Source organism: Muscardinus avellanarius (genome assembly GCF_963383645.1).
Source record: "Muscardinus avellanarius genome assembly, chromosome: 11".
Taxonomy (NCBI): domain Eukaryota; kingdom Metazoa; phylum Chordata; class Mammalia; order Rodentia; family Gliridae; genus Muscardinus; species Muscardinus avellanarius.
This window is the reverse complement of record NC_137797.1, coordinates 98897421-98919745: the sequence shown is the minus strand read 5'-3', so window position 1 is coordinate 98919745 and position 22325 is coordinate 98897421. Positions and strand designations below refer to the sequence as shown.

General features: G+C 51.0%; 1 protein-coding gene across 1 annotated transcript in view; it reads left to right on the top strand.

Annotated features, from left to right (window-relative positions):
* The window catches only part of VWF (von Willebrand factor), a gene marked incomplete at both ends in the record, with an annotated part of 145522 nt that overhangs the window by 41834 nt on the left and 81363 nt on the right, over nt 1-22325 (top strand). Inside the window, 7 exons of the mRNA XM_080705966.1 lie at nt 2861-2997; nt 4407-4545; nt 5680-5780; nt 10695-10890; nt 11804-12019; nt 15138-15378; nt 20470-20564. Of these exons, the coding sequence (XP_080562092.1) occupies nt 2861-2997; nt 4407-4545; nt 5680-5780; nt 10695-10890; nt 11804-12019; nt 15138-15378; nt 20470-20564 (1125 nt within the window). The remainder of the gene's footprint in view (nt 1-2860; nt 2998-4406; nt 4546-5679; nt 5781-10694; nt 10891-11803; nt 12020-15137; nt 15379-20469; nt 20565-22325) is intronic.

The following is a 22325-nucleotide window of genomic DNA, read 5'->3' as shown; positions in this document are numbered from 1 at the left end:
TCTGTAAAAAGTAAAAAGCTATTTTAAGATTCCCCTGCCTTTCTTTCATTTGCCGAGCTGTATTTATTTTTCGGTACTGGGAACTGAACCGAGGAGCATTCTACCTCCGAGCTATACCTCTGGCCCTATTTGTATCTTTTATTTTGAAAGAGGGTCTCACTAAGTTGCAGACGGCCTTCATAAGTTGCTGATGCTGGCCGCAAACCTGTGATCTTCCTGTCTCAGCCTTCCAAGTACTGGGATTATAACTGTGTACCACCATGCCTGGCTCACCGAACTTTAGTGCCCACTTTTCTGTCTAGTGGTGGGCCAGCTGTTTGTGGGGAAAGGGAAAGCTGCCATATTTTCTTGCCTGTCAGGTCTCCCTCCTGGAGTCCCATTCTGGGCAGAGGAGGGATAGGCATGGCCATGTGGTCTGTTGTTTAGGCGGATGTCCCAGCTCTCTTGGCCAACTGCTACCCGGCAGCTCACCCATCCGTTTTCCTGGGCTTCCTGTGTTTGCAGCTCCATCCCTCAATTGTACCAAGGAGATAAGCTGCATATAATATTTAGACTTCTGATTCCCGAGAAACAAATCAGTGGGTGTCAGAACAGGAAATCAGATCAGAGGATTAGATTCTAGCCCTGGACATTTTGCTAAGGAATATGTGCACATTTATTTTTCTCATTGACCCCTCTTTTCCTGGGCATTGTCCAAGATAACGAAAGTCCACTTTCTTACTCAGATAAGAGTGCTCTTGAGAAAACAGAGAAAGGCTGGGGGAAGAATTCCCACCCATTTTTCTGCAGCAGGGTCAAGACATTTGACTTGAATGACCGTATTGCTCTGTTTGCCCAATGAGGGTGTTTTCTGATTTTAAAAGGGTTTCCTGTGCCATTGCTGGAGTTGGAGTTCCAGGGCATTTACACATGAGCTAGGGGACCCTTGACCCCCTCTTGCTGCCTGTTCTGCATTGATTTCCATAAGCTCAGCCTTCATTCTTGTCCCTTTGAGGAGCAGAGTGTGGGGAGGTGATATTGGGTAAATGATCTGGGGTCCCCCACTTTCTCTTACTTTCATCTGGGCTAGATGTGCCCTTCTAGCTCATTCCATTTGGAAGGGGTCAGAGACCCTGCGGACCAGGTGGAGGGGCACTCACCAGTTGCTTGGGGGCTGTTCACCCCATCAACATGTTCAAATATCCCCAGATCCCAAGAACCTCCTCTCCCAATTCAGAGTTGTGCAGTCTAGCCATGCCGCTGACTGTGCCTCATCAGTGAAATTATGGGCACGAGGTGGCAGGCAGCGGGGTTCTCGGGTGTTTGTCCTTTTTATATGGTGGTGGGGGATTCTACCTCTGAGCTATACGCCAGCCCCCTTAATTTTTTTTTTTTTAATTTTGAAACAGGGTCTTGCTAAGTTGTACAGGCTGGTTTTGAACCCGTGATCTTCTTGTTTCAGCTTCCCAAGTACTAGAATTATAGATGTGTGCCACTCTACCTGGCTTGGTGCTGTCCTTGATAGATGGGCAGCTGGAGTCTCCCTGCGGCCTTTGGGGTCTTCCTGGCTGTGTGACGGTGCTCTGTGTCGTTCCCTAATGATTAGAGATTGGCTGTAGGAGCCTCTTGTAGTTTCTTCTTGGGAGAATGTCTAGGTTAGGCTGGTCTACAGCTAGGGAGAATCCAGTTCTTCAATTCCACCTTGAAATGAGGTTGTCTTATCACAGGTCAACCTCTCTTCAAGATGGGGCTCACTTGAGCTTAGCTGAAGGAGTCTCTTAGGGGAAACTTCTGGGTTAGGCTGAGCTATGGCTGGTTGGAAGCCAGGGCTGGTGGGGTGGGCAAGAGGCCCCTCTTTTATGGACCAACTGAGGTATGTGTCTACATATCTTTTTTACTGAGTGGATGGCAAAAATGAGAGAAGACAGAGGAAGTACATACAGGGGCTGGCAAGGCATCTGATGCCCATTTTCAGCTTCAATGGGACCATTGTGGGCCCTGAGAAAGGGGTTGCCCTGAGCTGGGGTGAGAACAATGGGTGAGCCCTGTGCCCTGCATGGACATTTTCCAGGATGCTTGGGGCCTGGGCTGGGCCCATGGAGAGGGTGGAATGTCTGTTGGTGGGGGGAAGAGGATATGTCAAGGGCCCTGATTTGCAGGGTGACGAAGGGGAGTCCTAGTCCTCAAACACAGACATATCAGCCTGGGCTGGGGAGCTGGCCTCAGAGGTCAGCACTGCCCTGGCCATGGTGAGATCATGGGCAGATGGCCTTCTGGCCTGCCATTGGCCCCAGCTGATATACAGCATGGCCTTGCCTCAGCTGGAGCAAAGAGTCCCAGGCAGGCCACCGCTGAGCTCTGAGGAGCCCCGCCTCCAGCCAGTCCCTCCTCTGGCTGCCCACACTGCCTGCTGGCCTTCAGGGCTGTCCTGGGTGGGGCTGTGTCCCCAAGCCTTCCCACATGCCAGTTCAGAGAGCTGTGCTGTGTCCTTAGCCTCCCCATAGCTGGGCACCACAGGCCTCCAGGCTGCTGTCTGCAGCTGCTGTGGACTGACCTGGGGAGTGGCAAGAAGCCAGAATCAGGGGCTGAGGGTTCTGGCCTAGGCTTTGCCACAGATCGAGCTGTCACCTCTGTTAGCTTCTGTGTCTGTAAATGGCAGCATTGTGCTGAATGCCCCAGCCTTGCCATCTTATGTTTGAGGGAAATGGGAACTGACTTAGAGTCCTCTGGAACTCGGTTTTAGACTGGCCCGGGGGAAAGGACACTCATAGAGTTTTGGAGAATACCCACTGGTATCCTGTTTGTATATGCATGCATGCCACCTCTGCCATCTCAGGGGGGCTTCCATTCACACCTCTCCCCACCCTCTGTGTCTCTTCAGGGGAGTGCCTTGTCACAGGCCAATCCCACTTCAAGAGCTTTGACAACAGGTACTTCACCTTCAGTGGGATCTGCCAGTACCTGCTGGCCCGGGACTGCCAGGACCACTCCTTCTCCATCGTCATAGAGACTGTGCAGGTGAGCTGGGTATCATAGAGACTGTGCAGGTGAGCTGGGTATCATAGAGACTGTGCAGGTGAGCTGGGTATAATTAGAGACTATGCAGATTAGTTGGGTATCATAGAGACCATGCAGATTAGCTGGGTATCATAGAGATTGTGCAGATTAGCTGTGTATCATAGAGACCGTGCAGGTGAGCTGGGTATCATAGAGACTGTGCAGGCGAGCTGGGTATCATAGGGACTGTGCAGATTAGCTGGGTACCACAGAGATTGTGCAGATTAGCTGGGTATCATAGAGGCCATGCAGATTAGCTGGGTATCATAGAGACCGTGCAGATTAGCTGGGTATCATAGATACTGTGCAGATTAACTGGGTATTATAGAGATCGTGCAGATTAGCTGGGTATCATAGAGACTGTGCAGGTGAGCTGGGTATCATAGAGACTGTCCAGGTGAGCTGGGTGTCATAGAGACTGTGCAGGTGAGCTGGGCATCATAGAGACCGTGCAGATTAGCTGGGTATCATAGAGACCTTGCAGATTAGCTGGGTATCATAGAGACCATGCAGATTTGCTGGGTATCATAGAGATTGTGCAGGTGAGCTGGGTATGATAAAGACATTGTAGATTAGCTGGGTATCTTAGAGACCACGAAGATTAGCTGGGTATCATAGAGACTGTGCAGGTGAGCTGCATATCATAAAGACCATGCAGGTGAGCTAGGTATCATAGAGTCCATTTCAAGTGAGCTGGGCTGTGCTGCCCAGTAGGAGGCAGCCATAGTGACTGCAGAGGTGTCAGGGTAAGAGAGTAGTGCCCTGGGAGGCCTGAGAGATTGGCTCTATGCAGATGAGAGGCCCCTCCTCCAGGATTCAGCTTCCAACCTCACCCATACCTCTCTCTCCAGCTGCTGGGAGGAGGTGCCGGCTCTGCCAACACCTACTCAGTGTTGGCCCAGCCCCACACCAAGAGCATCAACCTCTTCGAGTCTAGTCTGTGGCCCCCATGGCTAGACCTATGCTGTTCAGAGCTGAGGGCTGACTGGGCTGGGGATAAAGGAAACCCAACTCCTTTTCTGAACTCTATGGGGCACCTGTAGGCTCTTCTCTAGGGAATAAAGCAATGGGGAGGGAGGACAGGTGGAGCCATAGGGCTTCCCTCAAGGTCTAAAGTCCCTGATTCTTTAGGATCAATAGGCCCAAGTGAAAACAGATGAATCTGAGGCTACAGTTCTTTGTACAAGAGCCAGGATGAGACAGGGCATGGCTGGGGGCTGGGCACAGGGGGCTGTTCACCCAGGACAGTGGTGCACTGTGCAAAAAGGTCTTGGTTCCCTGACCTTGTGCCTTTTTCAGTTAAATGGGGCCTGGGCTGGTGCGGGGCTGGCAGGGGTGCGGAGAGGTGACCCTGTATCCCCTCTTGGCAGTGTGCCGATGACCCCGACGCCGTTTGCACGCGCTCCGTCACCATGCGGCTGTCTGGCCTGCGCAGCAGCCTCGTGAAGCTGAAGCATGGGGGAGGAGTCTCCGTGGACGGCCAGGACATCCAGGTCCCCCTCTTGCAAGGTGGGCGCACTCCTCCACTGGCCCAGGCTGGCCCAGCCTCTCCTGTAGCACCTCCTTTCTCCGCATTACTCCCTGCCTGCTGAGGGCCCACCTGCCTCTTCCCTGGAAAAGCTACAGGGAGCATCTTTAGAGGGCACAGTGGATATCCTTGGCAGGCATCTGTGCAAGAAAGGAAGAGGCTGAAGGGAGTTAGCTGGTTGGAGAGAGGGGGCTGCTCCAGCCTGTGGGAGAGTACAGAGTGGAAAAAAGAAACAAAAGGATTTTGCCATGACTGGAGCCCAAGGGCGGAGGCTCAGGCAGGTGGTTCTGGTGGTATTTTTGGGAGGGAAAGGAGGAGAGGCCGGTTCCCATGGAGAGGTCAGAGATGCCTGCTGATGGGTTAGACCCTGTGGGACAAAGCCACATGACTCTCTCCCTCTTGGGAAACCCTTTCCTGTCCCTGTCTCGGTTCCATGGTGCCTGTCAGAGCAACACTGCTTCTGTACAGCATAACTCCCAAACTCACCCTCTCAGATCCCTTCTCGGCTTCTCCATGACTCCTGGCCACCCTATACTCCGCCATCCTAGCACTGCACACAGTGGCTGAACTGGGCGACTGGGTAGGCCGCACGTCCGCGTGTGTTTAAGGCCGCGCGTGTCTCTCCCTGAGATGCAATTGTCCTCCAGGGTGACGCGCATGCGTCTACTTGGCCTTCACCTTCCCGCAGCAGTGAGCGATGTTGTATTCAGCTTGGCACACAGTATCACTCAGCCACAAAGATTGAGTAAGCCGCTTTGGAAGCTGTGTGCACCAGCCTATGGGCCCAGGCCTGCTAGGGAGTTCAGAGGTAGATCCATCCACTCCAGGCTCCCGCCTAATAGTTAGGCATGCAGGAGCCTCTGGCGCCCTCTTGTGGCACTGAGGAGAATAACAGACTGCAGTGGCGTACATTGGAGAACCCTATTTGCTTCTGTCCTTCCAGATCACCCTCTTCCTGGGTCCCCTTAAGCCTCAGAGGCTCCATTTACCTCTACTCATCACTGGTCATTGCTATAATCCATTAGGGATGTCCCATCTCCCCCCACAGTTCATCTGCCTGCTCCCTTCCTGCCCCCTTCTTATCTCAGCCAAAACCCTGTCCTGCTGGGTTCTAGGTGACCTCCGCATCCAGCACACTGTGATGGCCTCTGTGCGCCTCAGCTATGGGGAGGACCTGCAGATGGACTGGGATGGCCGCGGGAGGCTGCTGGTGAAGGTAGGTCCCCCCTGGAGCCACCGCCTCCCGGGACTCTGACCCTTACAAAGTACCCCTTGTGCTCAGGGCAGAATGGCTTTGTGTGGTGGGAGAAGAATTCCTTTCTCCTCAGCCCCTACACCCCCAGAGTGAGAAACAGTTCTCTCTTGTCTGTGAGAAGCTGGTGTCTGCTTTCTGGATGTTCCTTGTTAACCAACCCTAGGGGTTCTGTCTTCTGGGGCTGGGGTCTCCCCCAGAGGGAACACCTGGGACCTGTGGGGTTGACGAGGTGGCAGATTTGCTGACCACCCTCTGGCTCCAACGAGGCCTGGAGCAGGGACTGTCTCCCTGATGTCCTCTGTGGAGGAACTGGGTTGGAAGGCACAGTCAGGACACAAGCGGTGTCTCCTGCCTGGGGGTAGAAAGCTGCCCCACCCGCAGCTGTGAGGGCTTGTGTAGATCTGCCGACTCCTTGCTGAGTCACTGGGCCTCTGCGTCAGTGCCCGCTTCCTCCTGTTCTAAGGGTCCTCGCATCACACTGGAGGGCTGTCCGCACAGTTCACAGAGCCTCAAATATGTTGTTTTCAGTCTCTGGGTGATGTTACTCTCTCAGAAATGATAGATCTGTAATGAATGTTATAGCTATTGATATTTACCAGGTTAGAAATCAAATCAGAGATGGTCAAAACATGTATTCATTTATTAACCCATTTAAAATGCAATACGAAACCTACTACACATTAAACAATGCTGTGTGTGTATGTCTGTGTGTGTATGTGTGATAACTACATTTCTCCAAACAAAACAAAGTAACAAGAAGAATACCTTTGCCATATGTTTCTGCAAATCTTTTTAATGTCTGGTTTCACAGAAGACAGTTGAGCTCTCCTATCAACTTCTGCAATCAATCTTTTGCAATATTGTATGTCATGTAGCCTCTGGAAAATTCCACTGTGTACTTAGAATGAGACCAGAAAAGATAATCATGATTTCATAGTAACTTCACAGTATTATGAAAGTACTTTGGGCCTTCAGACCCCTTGAAAGAGCTTCAGGGACCCCTGTGAGCCCCAAACCAACCCTTGAAGACTTTTCACTAGGACCTTGGGGAGCCCCCTCCTGCATCCTGAGATCCCTGCATCCCTGGGCCCTTGGCATAATCTGGTGGTGGGCATCTGAGATTCCTATGAAGTCCTATTTCCTTCTTTCTTATTACAGTCAGATTTTTCTCTTGTCCTAGAGCCCCTAAGAAACTCCTTCCTTCCTCCCTTTCTTCTTTCTTTCCATTTTTTCTTTGTGGTACTGGAAATTGAACCCAGTGGCATTCTCCTTCTAGCTACAACCACCAGCCTCCTATTTTAATTTTATTTTGAAACAGGGTCTTGCTAGGCTGATGAGAGTCTCACTACTTGCTGTGGCTGTCCTTGAACCTTCCATCTTCCCATCTCAGCCGCCCAAGTACTGGGATTTCAGGCATGCACCACCATGCCTGGTTCCTGAGAGAGTTTTCAACTTAACTCCTTTCCTCTTTTATTTAAAAAAAAAAAAAAAAAACAAACAAACCTGCAACCACAGCCCGCAGAACAGGAAGAACTGGCAGAGCCTCTTGTCGACCAGTTTCCACTTGAAAGTAAACGGGCATCCTCTTTGGAGGGGGAGGAACTTGCTGGGTCTCAGGGTCACTTGTGAATAAGCGCAGGTTCGTGGTTCCTGTGTGGTCTTGCCTCCTGCCCTTGGGCTTCAAGGCACAGGTCCACAGGAGTCACCCTGCTTTCCCAGGCAGCACAGTAGGGGCTCTTGATCCACGGGCAGTGTCCCCTCTGTCAGCAGACGCAGTACATCTCCTTGTGGATGGCTCTGGCCTCCACCACACCCTCCTCTCTTTGTGCCCCTCCTCATTTCTGCAGGGATGAAATGGAGGGGTTATCATTGGGATGGTCTTGGGTCTGTTTAGCAGACAGGAAGAGATTTTGGTCAAGATTTGGGATGGGATGAGATGACCCGTGGCCTATAGGACTGTCATATGGTTTGGTATAAGACAGGAAAGGAGGCGTTTGTGAAGGGCAGGAGGCGGAGGTGCAGGGCTGACTCTGGGTTTGAGGGTGCTGCATGCGGGCAGGCCACTGGGGACAGGAGCCACCGGGCGAGGTGCTGTGGGGCCCTCCGCTCTCCTCCTTGCCTGGTCCTGTGCCCATAAAACTGTGGCCAGCAGAAGCCTGCTCTGTGTGCTCTGTTTCCCTGCTCAGCTGGCCACCACGGAGGGCCCAGTCTGGCCTTTGCAGACCTGGGGGCCCTCAGGCAGCCACGCTGTCAGGACTGCCCCTGAGCAGAAGGGCCTTTCAGTTAACAAGTATCATCTCCAGCTGCCCTGAGCTCGGATTCTGTAGCACCAAGCCACGGCCGGGTGTCCCCGATGTGGCCACGCTTCTAACACTGCTGGTGCTGACCTCTGAGACCAGTCAAGTCGAGATGGAGGGAGCTCTATCTAGGGTTGGGGAGGGTAGTGATGGCAGCCAGTAGGGGTGGGCAAAGGGGACTTTGGGGAGGATGAGGACACCGGGTGTGTCTAAGAAGGGGGAGGAGGAAACGAAGGTGCTGAGAAGTAGGGGAGGGGTCACTGCTTGACGTTGAACTTGACTATTGGCATTGTGTCTCAACTAGGACCCCCAGGGGGACCCATTTTGTGCACTAATTTACTCATTCACATGTGTTCAACAATTCATTCATTCAACAAATGTTTATTGTGCACACAGGGTTGTGCTGAATGTTGGCGTCCTCCACCAATTAATATTTTGACATCTGAGCCCCCAAGGCTATACTAAGTCCTGAGGGCTCTTACCTCCTGGGATCAGAGTTTCACAGAAGAAGCTCCAGAGAGCTGGCTTCTACCATGTGAGGCTGCAGCCAGAAGGTGTCATGAGTGAGCCAGAAAGCCTGGCTCTCACCAGACACAGAACCTGCTGGTGAGCCGGGCGTGGTGGCGCACACTTGTAATCCCTGCGCTTGGGCGGCGGAGACAGGAGGATTGCGCAGGTTCGAAGCCAGCAGCGCTGGCTTATGAGACCCTGTTTCAAAATTATATATAAAAAAAGATAGGACTGGGAGTGTAGCCCGGAGGTAGAAGGGCTTCCAGGAACCCCAGTACCACCAAAAAAAAAAAAAAAAAAAAAAAAAAGAACTGGCTGGTGCCTGGATCTGGGACTCCCAGGATCCAGAAGGATCCAAAATACTGGTCTCTGGTATTTTGTTACAGCACCCGAGTGGACTAACACAGACTCTATTCAGTTGCCAAGAACTCAGCAGTGAAGCCGACCAGGGGCGGATCCTTGTCGCACATAGTTTAAATTCTAATGGGGGGGGGTAGAGACAATAAACAAAGCAAACAGGAAAACAAACAAATAAAACAAATAGCAAAACAAGTTAAATATATGAGTATTCTAATCATATATTAGACTAAATCCTGAGGAAATAAAGCGGAGAAGGCCCAGGAAGTGCCAGGGTTGGGGGGGGGGTTGAATTTTAAATAGGGAGTTCGGGGAAAGCCCCTGTATCCGCTGTGATAACACTTGGTATTTGTAAAGTAAATAAGGTAGCATCACTCGATCCCATTTTTATTAAGGATACTCACCTGGGTACATTTTCTATGGGTCTGGAAACTTCCACAGGTTCTTGACCATGTACCTTGCTAAGTCAGAGCTGGAAGCTTGAAGGGGCTCCGAGGATGACCACAGATGACCCAGGCCGAGCCACAAGGCTTCGGAATCAGGGAGGTCATTGGCTGGAGTTGGTCTCTTGGGTCCAACCCTGTTCTGTCTTTAAGTTGGGTCCTCTCCTTAGAAATCAGCAGGTGTCCCCAGCTCTCTTGGGTGAAAGGCAGTTTCTACTCCCCTAATTGTCCTTGGATGTGCTTGGGGCTCAGAGTTTTGTTCAGCCCTGAGACAGGACAACAAGAGATGTGCTGATGACCTAGAGTTTGAGTTCTGGTCCTCTCCTGGTGGCCCCATGGCAAGATGCTCCAGCATCCTTGCTGACCCCACCTCCACCATCCATCACCCTGAGAGTCCCCTTTGAAGAGGCTGGGGCCTTTTCTCTTCAGCGATGCTCAGGGGCCCAGTGAATGCAGGAGGTGAGGAGGGAGGTGTTGCTCCTGGTCCTCACAAGTGAACTCCAGAGGCTTGGACCACACCCACATGGGACCAAGGCAGGTGTGCAGTGGGTGGAGGTTGAGTTTGTTCTTGACATCGGGTGGAGGGCACTGGCCTGGCCCATCTCCTCTGGCAGGCTTGGACTCAGTGAGCACCTGGGGCTGGGGTTCAACCTGCTTACTGTCCCAACTCAGCCATCGTCTGTCACCTTGGGCAAGTCACTTAACCTCCCTGGGCCTCAGTTTCTTCATATTTAAAGGACTAGATAGTCTTCAGAATCCCTCCTGGCATGATTCGTCTCTGACTAATGGCGGGAGAGCCAGGATGGAGCTGAGAAATGTGTCCAACTGTTTGCTGTTTTATTTATTTATTTATTTATTTATTTATTTATTTATCTTTGGTGGTACTGGGGGTAGAACCCAGAGGCTTTCTACCTCCGGGCTATACTCCCAGACCTTTTTTATATTTTATTTGGAAACAGGGTCTCGCTAAATTGCTGAGAGCCTCACTAAGTAGCTGAGGCTGGCTTCGAACCCATGCGATCCTCCTGTCTCAGCCTCCCAAGAGCAGGGATTACAAGCGTGTGCCACCACGCCCGGCTACTTATTTATTTCTTCTCTTTCTGCAGTTCGGGGATTAGCTGCAGATCATATTTATTTATTTCATCTTTATTTTTCACCCCGGGGCGGGGGGGACTTTTTTGGAATAAAACCATCTCGTAAGCGACACATAGCTGGCCGCTGCTGGTTGCTTGGCAGCGGCTCCAGGCTGGTCTGACCTCTCCCTACAGCTGTCCCCAGTCTACTCTGGGAAGACCTGTGGCCTGTGTGGCAATTACAACGGCAACAAGGGTGACGACTTCCTCACCCCCGCGGGCCTGGTGGAGCCCCTGGTGACAGACTTTGGAAACGCCTGGAAGCTGCACGGGGATTGTCAGGACCTGCAGAAACAGCCCAGCGACCCCTGCAGCCTCAACCCGCGCCTGAGTAAGTGAGCGATGTGGCCCCGAGGTCTCCAGCGCCTAGTGAGTTCCACCCTGCAGGCAGCCGTGGGGGCGAGCGAGGGGCTGGGTGCATCTTTGCTTTTTTTTTTTTTTTTTTTTCCACCAGCAGCACTTGATAATCGGCATCTGGCTCATTTACTCTTCAATGTCTCTATTGCACACTCTCCATGGGCCAAAGCCTGAGAAAGAAATGACTAGTGTGTCGGCCCTGCTTCTGGGTGTTTCCCATCTATAGGTAGAGCAGCAGCCCCGGGAACTCAGAGTTGAAGGATTATAATTAGGTGGACCGGGGTGGCCGCGTGCAGACTGGTCCACAGCAAAAGTTCATTACTAGCCGGGTGTGGTGGCGCACGCTTGTAATCCCAGCATTTGGGAGGCTGAGAGAGGAGTATCACGGTTCGAGGCTAACCTCAGCTACTTAGTGAGGCCCTCTGCAACTCAGTGAGACCCTGTTTCAAAATAAAGACTAAAATATAGGGCTGGGGTGTAGCTCAGAGGTAGAATGCCCCTGGGTTCCATCCCCAGTACTGCAAAAAAAAAAAAAAAAAAAAAAAAAAAAGTTAATTCCTGCAGAAACTCCTCCATCCCCGCATCCTTTATCCAAGCCACCACCAACCACTTTCTTTCTTCTGTTAGTGGGCGTGTGTTCCAGAGCTGCGATTTAGTATACATTTGAGACAAACATAATTAAGAAAGTAAATTGGCTGCAGAAGAAAAATCGCAATGAGGCTGGGAGCTAAGAGTTGTTTTTGCAGAACCCGCTGCTGACAGAGAAGCGGGTGCGGGGGATCCAGAGAAGGAGGCCCTGTTCCTCTCTGGGGTATGGGGTGTCACGACTCCGGAGGGTTTGGCAGGGCTCTGGTCATCCTGGGCCTCCCCCCCTCTCTCCTCCACAGCCAGGTTCGCGGAGGAGGCCTGTGCTCTTCTGACCTCCCCTAAGTTCGAGGCCTGCCACCCCGCCGTCAGCCCGCTGCCCTACCTGCAGAACTGCCGCTACGATGTCTGCTCGTGCGCCGATGGCCGGGACTGCCTGTGCAACGCCGTGGCCAACTACGCCGCGGCCTGCACGCGGAGAGGCGTGCACGTCGCGTGGCGCGAGCCCAACTTCTGTGGTGGGTGCCCCCCTCTGCCTGCGACCCCCTCCAAAATGCCACCCATGTCCACCTGTCTGCTTTATCTTTTCCAAATTGCTTTCTTTGCATCGTCTTATTTAGAAACGGGCCCGGGGCTCTTTTGCAAGCCTGGGCTGTATGGACAGTTCATGTGCAGCCATGATGCAGGGCATAGTGAAGGGGGCTGGTCTGATCCTAGGATGGGCCTGCTCTAGGGGTACCTGGGAATCCCGACCCGCCGGCCTAGCAGAGTCCTTGGCAGGCTGCTGCCACCTAGTGTTCATTCCGTGTATGGCCAGGTTGTGGAGAGTGGCTTCCAGGACCGGCGGGTCCTCGCATCCATTGGGGTTGGGGAATGCAGATAGGAATCCTGTGTCTGTAACCCTAGGCAATTTGTCTGTAGGCTCTTGGAAAAAGCCAAAAATCCGTAGCACTGAATCCAGTTACGTCGAGTTGAATACCATCATTGTCCTTGATGACTCCACCCCCCCTGCACTGGTCCATTCCTAGCCCCAGAGCTGGGCTCTGCTCCCACGCTGCGGTCCCGTGGGTGGCTAGAGCCTGCTCACTTTGTCACTGTTGTTACTGCTCTGGGCACAGTCGCTGAGCGCCCAGTGTGCTCAGGTCGTGGTGATGACGTGGAACTGGAAACTGCCTTTTTTTGGTACTGGAGATTGAACACAGGGATGTTCTACCTTTGAGCCACACCCAGCCTTATTTTATTATTTTATTTTGAAACTGGGTCTCGCTAAGTTGCTGAGGATGGCCTTGCACCTGCAATCCTCCTGTCTCAGCCTCCTAGGGACTGGGATTGCAGGTGTGCACCATGAAGCCCGCCTTGAACCACCATCACCTCCTCCTCCTCCTCCTCCTCCTCCTCCTCCTCCTCCTCCTCCTCTTCTTCCTCCTCCTCCTCCTCCTCCTTCTTCGTGGTACTGGGAATGGAACCCATGGGTATTCTACCTCTGAGCGATACCCCCAGTCTAAATTTTTATTCTTTATTTTGAAGCAGGGTCTCACTGAGTTGCAAAGGGTCTCACTAAGTTTCTGAGACTGTCTGCAAACCGTGATCCTCCTGTCTCAGCCTCCCGAATGCTGGGATTACAAGTGTGTGCCATCACGCCCAACTCCCCAGCCCTTTTTATTTGGAGACAGGGTCTCACTAACTTGTTGAGGTCAGCCTCGAACTTGTGACCTCCCTGCCTCAGCCTCTCGAGTCTCTGGGATTACAGGTAGGTGCCACTGTGCTCAGCTTCCGGCTGCTCTTAAATGGATGCAATGTGTAGACTCAGTGGATTGAAAGGGATCGCAATCCTTGGTGGCCAGCACACCCATCTTACCCTAGCCTCCCTCTACACATTCATCCAACGGCCCAACCTCTCTGCTCTGTCACAGAAGTCAATGCCTCTTATATTTAGAGGCCCCTCTCTTCCCAGCCACCATTAAACGCCAAGTCCAAGGTGGTTGTAGAGGGGGGCTGTGTGCTTTCTACAGAGGTTTCTGGCCAGGGCTGACTGTCACAGCTTCTGTGAGATGCCCTACTAAGTGGGTTTCTGGTGCAGAAATTAATTCTAACAGAGAGGGATGGGTCCTGATGGTCCCAGGAGGAGTGTGCCCCCAGAACGAGGCTCTCACTGTTTGGAGAACAGCTGAGAAGTAATGGAAAGCATTTTGGAGATGAAGTGTACCCCACATCGCCCCGTTCTTCTCACCCACTCTTAAAGAATTGCATTGCTAGGTGTCCCTTGGTGATCCGTGCCGGCCACCATGAAACAGTGCCAGGCCCTCTTGGGTCTGGACCTTTCTCTGGAATCCTCTTCCCATCTCCAGTCTGCGGAGCTGGGCCTGGGTTTCCCAAGCAATATTAATGAGACTAATAGCAGGGGATGCTTACAACAGGCTGGCTCACCGAGCCTGCACCTAGAGACCCAGGGAGGGCAGAGCTATGGTGTTGGGGCTTGAACGCCAGGGTTTGGGGGCACAGAGCCCATTCTCTTTGCTGTTTTAGCACTCTGGTTGACTTCTGCCTGGGTTTGTCTGCTGCAGAATTTCTATGATTCTTGGGGGTAGCGAGGGCTCTGGATAGATGGTGGCGGCCTCCTTTGTTGGGTGGGTATTAGTGTTCCCTGCTCTCTGTGACTCGCATGTCTTCAGACCCACCCTTCCTTCCTTCCTTCCTTTCTTCCTCCCTCCCTCCCTCCTTCCCTCCCTCCTTTCTTTCCTTCCTTCCTTCCTGGGGGTATTCTACTTCTGAGCTACACCTCCAGCCTTTTTTATTGTTTATTTTGAAACAAAGTCTAACTAAGCTGCTGAGGGTCTTGGCTAAGTTGCCAAGGTTGGCCTTGAACCCGTGCTCCTCCAGTCTTGGCCTCCCAAGCACTAGGCTTACAGGCATGTACCACCATCCCTGGCCCTGTTTCCTTCTTAGAACATAATGGCTGAGACCATGTGCTTTAGGGCTACAATGAGCTGAGTTCAAATCTTGCTTCTGGCCAGATGCGGTGGTGCACGCTTGTAATCCCAGCATTTGGGAGGCTGAGACAGGAGGATCACGGTTTGTGGACAGCCTCAGCTCCTACTTAGTGAGGCCCTTCGCAACTCAGTGAGACCCTGTTTCAAAATAACGAATAAAAAATCGGGCTGGAGGTGTAGCTCGGAGGTAGAATGCCCTTGGGTTCCAGTACCGGAAAAAAAAATTCACTTTTTTTTTTTAACCCATAGAAAGAGGATGATGGGCTCTAATTCACTGGGTGAGACACAAAACCTAGTGAAGAGCAGGCCACACAGAGGGCGTCCAATCAGCGGTCATCATGATGATTACCATCATCATGAAGTTGCTTTGCCTGTCACTCTCGGTTCTTTATTCAGATCCACAGGGATTGCTGCTATGTCCTAGGCTGGGACAACTCAGATAACTCAGATGTGACGAATGCAATATTCCCGCTGGTGGCAAGAGGGAGGGAAATATGTGTAGCCATGCTTATAACACCCAGGCGTGTGCCTGAAGGCGTGCTCTTCCTCATTGTGGTAAAAGGTGCCTGTGCAGATCTAGTTGGGGGTCCCAGCCGTGGGTGGCACCACGTCCCGCTCACCCCTTCTCCCTCTTCATCTCTTCCAGTGCTGCGCTGCCCCGAGGGCCAGGTGTACCTGCAGTGCGGGGCCCCCTGCAACCTCACCTGCCGCTCCCTCTCTTACCCGGATGAGGAGTGTGACGAGGTCTGTCTTGAGGGCTGCTTCTGCCCCCCAGGGCTCTACCAGGACGAGAGGGGGGACTGTGTGCCCCAGGCACAGTGCCCCTGTTACTACGATGGTGAGATCTTCCAGCCCGCCGACATCTTCTCAGATCACCACACCATGTGGTAAGTGCAGCTGGTGGGCTCTGCTGTGGCCAAGGGGATGGAGAATGGTCCAATGGGTTCTTCCTGGATGGGAAAAGTGAGGCCCAGGAAGGAAGCCACTTGTCCGGGTTTACACGGCAAGTCGAGGCCAAACTGGGACTTCACCTTGAACTTTGGGCCTTAGCTCAGTGGTCTACTATTATTATTATTATTTTTTTGCAGGTCTGGGGATGGAACCCAGGGGCATTCTACCTCTGAGCTCTACCCCCTGCCCTATTTTTTATTCTTTCTTTTATTCTTATTTGTTTATTTATTTTTTTGGTGGTACTGGGGGTGGAACCCAGAGACTTTCTACCTCTGGACTACTATATATATATATATATATATATATATATATATATATATATATATATATATATATTTTAAGTTGCTGAGAGCCTCACTAAGTAGCTGAGGCTGGCTTCAAACCTACGTGGTCCTCCTGTCTCAGCCTCCCAAGCGCGGGGATTACAAGAGTGCACCACCATGCCCGGCTTTCAGTGGTCTTTTTACTACAGATGTCTGGCTATAGTTTTTGAGGTGTTTCTCCCTGGGACCTTAAAACAATGCCTTTGGGCAGGCAGGACTTGCTTTTTTAGTAAAAAAAACTTGAGGCTTTAGAAAGATTTCCACTTTTCCAAATCATCCGGCAAGTGCCTAGACCCCAAGGACTCTTGAACTCTTCAAATTTCACTGGAAAAAGTCTGTTGAAGGTGGCAATGCCCAGGTCACAGTGGCCCCCCGTGTTTCAGGAGTGTGCTGAGGAAAGAAGCCAGTTTATAAGAAGCTGGAGCGACTTGAGGGCAGGGGTTATCATCAGTTATTTTTCTGGCTGGGGAAATAGCCCTGGCTTCAGGCTGTTCAGGATGTGACCTACCAGGGCTAAATTCTATTGATGATCCTCTCTCTCCACTTTATTTAGAAAATCGGATTTCATGGCAAAGGTATGCCAGCAGGAAGTCAGGGTTTGTTTGTGGCTGTTTTTTATTCTTTAGACTGAAGGGTGAGCTTAGCAGGAACACATGCTGGCGATGCCCACGGGAAGGTAGGGGGAGGCGTACCCCCATGTGTGGGCTATTGCCACAGCATCTGTAGGGACTGGCTCTGCTGCAGGCTGGGCTCGGGCCAGCCCTTGACTCAAGTTCTAGTGTTCTATAGAATAACAGGGTGGCTACAGTTAGTAATAATTTATCATAAATTTCAAAATAAATAGGAGAGAGAAGTTTAAAGGCCCCAACACAGAATTGATGGATTTTTTTTTTTGGTGATGGATATGCCTGCCACCTGATTGGATGACTGCACATTGCGTATGTGCGTCAAAACATCACACACCGCACCCCAGGAATGTGTGCAGTTATTATCTGTCAGTTAAAAATAAAAACACTCAACAGGTGGGCATGGTGGCGCACTCTTGTAATCCCAGCATTCAGGAGGTGGAGACAGGAGGATCACAGTTTGAGGACAGCCTCAGCTACTTAGTGAGGCCCTTCGCAACTCAGTGAGACCCGGTTTTAAAAATAAAGAATAAAACATAGGACTGGGGGTGTTGCTTGGAGGTAGAATGCCTCCTGGGTTCCATCCCCAGTGCCGCAAAAACTAAATAAAAATAAAAACACTGAGCACCTTACATGAAGCCTTTCGCTGGCTGCGGCGACGGCATGCCGGGCGAGACCAGTAGCAGCGGCTACTTTCATGGATCTTAGAGTCCAGCGAGAGCCGGAGCCGGGTAATAACTCAAATGCTTGTCAAGTTCCAAGGCTGTCAGCTTCTAGGAAGAGAAGTACCTGGTCTGCGAGAAGCTGAGATGGGCTGGGGGTGAAAGAAGAAGGTGTGTGTGTGTGTGTGTGTGTGTGTGTGTGTGTGTAGCAGAAGTGACCTTAAATCCAAGTACACTGTATACAAAAGCCTTTGTGTCTATGGAGAGCAAGGCACCATCAGGATTTATTTATTTATTTATTTATTTATTTATTTATTTATTGTACTGGGGTTGGAACCCAGAGGCTTTTCTACCTCTGGGCTATACTCCCAGACCTATTTTTTTTAAAATACTTTATTTGGAAACAGGGTCTCACTAAGTTGCTGAGAGCCTCTTGTAGCTGAGGCTGGCTTCGAACCTGTGCGATCCTCCCGTCTCAGCCTCCCAAGCACGGGGATTACAAGCTTGTGCCACCACGCCCGGCTGGCACCATCAGGGGTTAAAGAAAGCCAGCAGACTGGAGAAGGGAGAGGAAGGCAAGGGGCAGATCATGTGGGGATTTGATCTTATTTATTTATTTTTATTTTTTTATTTTTGGTGGTACTGGGATTCCTGGAAACCCTTCTACCTCCAGGCTACACTCCCAGACCTATTTTTTATATTTTTATTTGGAAGCAGGGTCTCTTAAGCTAGCGAGGCTTGCTTCAAACCTGCACGATCCTCCTGTCTCCGCCTCCCAAGCGCGGGGATTACAAGCGTGTGTCACCACGCCCGGCTTCATTATTTATTTATTTTTTAACAAAAAATAAATAATAAGTACTGGGGACTGAACTCAAGGGCATTCTACCTCTAAGTTACACCCCCAGCTGCCACACCACCATCCTCATCACCATCATCAGTATTATTTTTGTGGTACTGGGGATTGAAATCAGGGCCATTCTACCTCTGAGCAACACCTCCAGCCCTATTTTATTTTTATTTAGAAACAGGGTCTCACTAGGTTGCTGAGAGTCCCACTATTTGCTGAGGCTGTCCTTGATCCCGTGATTCTCCTGTCTCAGCTTCCCAGGTACTGGGTTATTATTATTTTTAAATTGGGGACAGGGTCTCACTAAGTTTCCAAGGGTCTCACCAAGTTGCCAAGACTGGCCTCCAACCTGCAATCCTCCTGTCTCAGCCTCTCAGGTACTGGGATCACAGACGTGCGCCATTGCTCCTGGCTGGGGTTTGATCTTTGTTTTCAAGTTGGTGGAAGGGAAGCTGTTGAAGGACTTAGAGTGACATGATCAGATTTAGGCTTTGAAAAGATACTTGGTTGCCAAGTTGCATGTTTTAGAGAGGTGGAAATAGGCACAAAGATGTCTATTAGGCAGGGTTGTTTTTTTGTGTGTATGTTTTGCATTGTCCAGGTGGGAGGGGATGGCCAATCCTTTCCTTGCACTGGAGATAGAGAAGTGGCTATAAATTCTGTGGTACGTAGGAGGCAAAGTCCCAGGGCTCGGTAAAGGATGGGGTGTAGAGGGTGAGGGAGAGGGCAGTGTTAGAGGTGGACACTGGGTTTCTTGTGAAATCAGATTGGATGGCTGTTGATAACAGTTGATAAATCAGCCTGGCTTTAGTGGGTAATCATAGGTTTAGTTTTGGACACAATGAGTTTGAAGGTCTTTGAGACATCAAAAAAAAAAAAATCTAGTCTGTCAGCATCTTCAGATATGGGTCTCGGCTCAAAGGAGAGGTCCCCACAGCTGCTGTAAGTTTGTGAGTCATCTCTGTAACTGGAGCTGGAGGTCTAGATGGCAGAGTGGTCCAGGAGGGAGCCCGGAGATGCTGACATTTAAGGGGCTGAAGATGTAAAGATCTGAAGAGTGTATCAGTTGAAATAATGCTATATATGTATGCAAAAATGACCAATTCCAATCTCAAAGACTTGTATGGGGAGGAGGAGGGACGGGATGGGAACCAGAGGGCAATGCTCCAAGAGTTGGCTGCATGTATGTCTCTACCACTCTATACCCCAGTATGATGTGTAATTACAACACACACACACACACACACACACACACACACACACACACACACACACCATGCAGCAGAGGGGCAGGTGAGCTGCAACTGAGGCTGAGAAATCAGAGGAAAGCCAGGAGAGATTTTTTTTGTATTTTTCGTCATTTATTTATTTACTTATTTAATTTAATTTTTGGTGCATTGTAATCATATATCACATTGGAGTACAAGACTTGAGAGGATATACAAGCACACATCATCCAATTAGCCCTCATCCAGCCCGAATCCCATTCCCTCCCCCTCCCTCGATCCCATGCTTATTTGGTGATTAACTTTGATACATTTGTTTATGTACCTCCTGAGTTTTAAAGAGGCTCCGTCCTCCCCTATTCCATACCCTCTGATTGGTCACCTTAATTGCTTCGCTATAGGGCCCTTTCTATAGCTCGACCTCTTCCTGTTGCCTCTTTCCTCCCAGTTATTGCTGATTAGGGGAAGCATATGGTTTTTATTTTCTGCGATATTTCTCTGTGCAATCTGCATTGCAAGTACCTATCCCACTCTTGACAGCCCCAGTAGTGGCCTGGCTACCCGGTGGACGGATCCAGACCTCGCTGGCTTAAGCAGCGGCCTTGCCTCATGGGAGGCCCCGATTCTGGCCTCACTGGCCCCCACACCGGCCTAACCCCTCGGCTGGCTCCGATCCCGGCCTCGGTGGCCTCAGCACCGGCCTAGCCTCACGGCAGGCTCCATCCCAGCCTTGCTGACCCTGGCACCAGCCTAACCCCTTGACAGACTCCTATCCTGGCCTCAGAGGCCCCAGCACCAGCCTTGCCTCACGGCAGGTTCCGATCCCAGCCTCGCTGGCCCCGGTACCGGCCTAACCCCTCTGCAGGCTCTGATCCTGGCCCAGGAGAGATTTTTAAAAAATTCTTTCTTGCTGGGTGTGGTGGCGCATGCTTGTAATCCCAGTACTGGGGAGGCTGAGACAGGAGGATCACAGGTTCGAAGCCAACCTCAGCTACTTAGTGAGGCCCTCAGAAACTTAGAGAGACCCTGTTTCCAAATAAAGAATAAAAAATAGGGCTGGGGGGTGTTGCTCCGAGGTAGAAAGACCCTGGGTTCAGTCTCTAGTACTGAAAAAAAAAAAAAAACTCTCTCTATAAAAGAAATAGTTCACAACTATGAGTAATGTCAAAGGGTCAAGTAAGATAAAGAACTGGAAAAAATCCCTTGGATGTAGAGACCCAGAGGTCACTGGTCAGGCTTCCTGGAGGGATGGGCCTTGAAGGGGCGGGGGACGGGTGGGAGGCAAAGAACGGGGGGCAGGGGTGTGGACGACCCTTGGAGCTGCTGTGTCCCCCTCTCCACAGCTACTGCGAGGACGGCTTCATGCACTGTTCCATGGGCGGAGCCCCGGGCAGCCTGCTGCCAGACACCTTCCTCAGCAGCCCCCTCTCCCACCGCAGTGAGTACTGTGCCTGGAAAACCTTGCACCCCATTTCTGCCCAGACCCTTCACACGGGGAGCCGGGGAGAGGGCGGACTCAGGTGGACTTGAGATAGGGCGTTGGGGACAGTAGCTCTCAGCTTACCGTGCCAACCGCTGCTGTGCAGTTTGAGGACGAGGCAGAGGGGGAGGGGCTCGGCCCTGTGCCAGTGGGAGGGGCTTTGTGCACATTTCTGGATCACAGGGGTTTATGCTTCCAGAAGGACCATCTTTGCTTTGCAGGGAGTCTTCCACTGGGCGGGACATCAGTGGGTTGACCACCCCTGTCCCTGCCTCCCGGTTTCCATTAGACTCCTGTTTAAGAGACCGGCTCCTTCTGGCTTGGCCTGGGTGGGTGGGGGTCTGGCTCTCTTGTTGGGGGGCATCTCTCAGCCTAGAAATGGGTCAAGGCCGCAAATGTGGGGGTGGCTCCAAGTTTAAATCAGAAGGCATTGAACTTCCCTAGGTCACGAAGTCCTCCTGTCTGTCCTTTTCCTTCTTTCGCTCTCTGGCACCCCCAAACTCCTACTACCCCCTCCTTGCATTCTCCTTAGACCTGCCTTTAATGTTCCCTGACTTGGAGTCATTGGAAAAAAATATATATTATAATGAAAACTCCCAGAAGTCTGTGCAGCTTAGGAAAAGCCTTTTAGCCATTTAAAGTCATTCTAGTCTAGTCACTGGAAAGATCGATCTATCTATCGTCTGTCTGTCTGTCTATCTATCTATCTATCTATCTATCTATCTATCTATCTATCATCTCATGAAAGATTCCAGAATCCTGTGCAGCTTAGGAAAAACCATTGAGCCATTTAAAGTTTCAGCTCCCTAACTGAAGTGTCCATGTAAAAATAAGGCAGAAGCCGAGTGTGGTGGCGCATGCCTGTAATCCCAGTACTTGGGAGGCTGACACAAGAGGATTGCAGGTTTGAGGCTAGCCTCAGCAACTTAGGGAGACCCTGTTTCAAAATAAAGAATAAAAAGGGCTGGAAGTATAGCTCAGAGGTACAACGCCCCTGTGTTTAGTCAGTGCCACTAAATTAATGACTAAATAATAAATAAATGAATGAATCAGTCAATAATATGAGGCTGGGGATTATGGCTTTCTTGTTTGTAGAAGATGTTAAGTGATATAAAGGCCATTAAACACATCAAGGATTTTGAGAAAAAAGGTGTTTTTTAATTTTTAATTTTGGGTGGCACTGGGGATGGAACCCAGAGGCTTTCTACCTCTGGTCTATACTCCCAAACCTATTTTATATTTTATTTGGAAACAGGGTCTCACTAAGTTGCTGAGAGCCTCACTCAGTAGCTGAGGCTGGCTTCCAACCTGCGCGATCCTCCTGTCTCAGCCTCCCAAGCGCGGGGATTACAAGCGTGCGCCGCCACGCCCGGCGAGAAAAAGGTGTTGTATCCAGCACATATCTCATTATTATCCAATCAGCCATGGATATCTATTAATTGTGGGGAAATATCTATTAAGGAACCAAGTAGACAAAAATCTCTGCTTTGTGAGGCATACGTTCTAGGGGCCCAGTGGGTGCTGTGGGGAGTCAACAGGTAAGCGAGCTGCATTTTCTATGGGGCATGAGAACATGTACAGCGTATGAGATGGAGAAGCAGGAAGTGGGCGGGCACTGGAGCGCCGGGGCTGGAGTGCTGCACATGGGCGTGGGCGACCGCAGGGGCTGACGTTGGAGCAAAGGCCTTTATAAAGTCTTTGTAGTTGAATGGCTTTTCA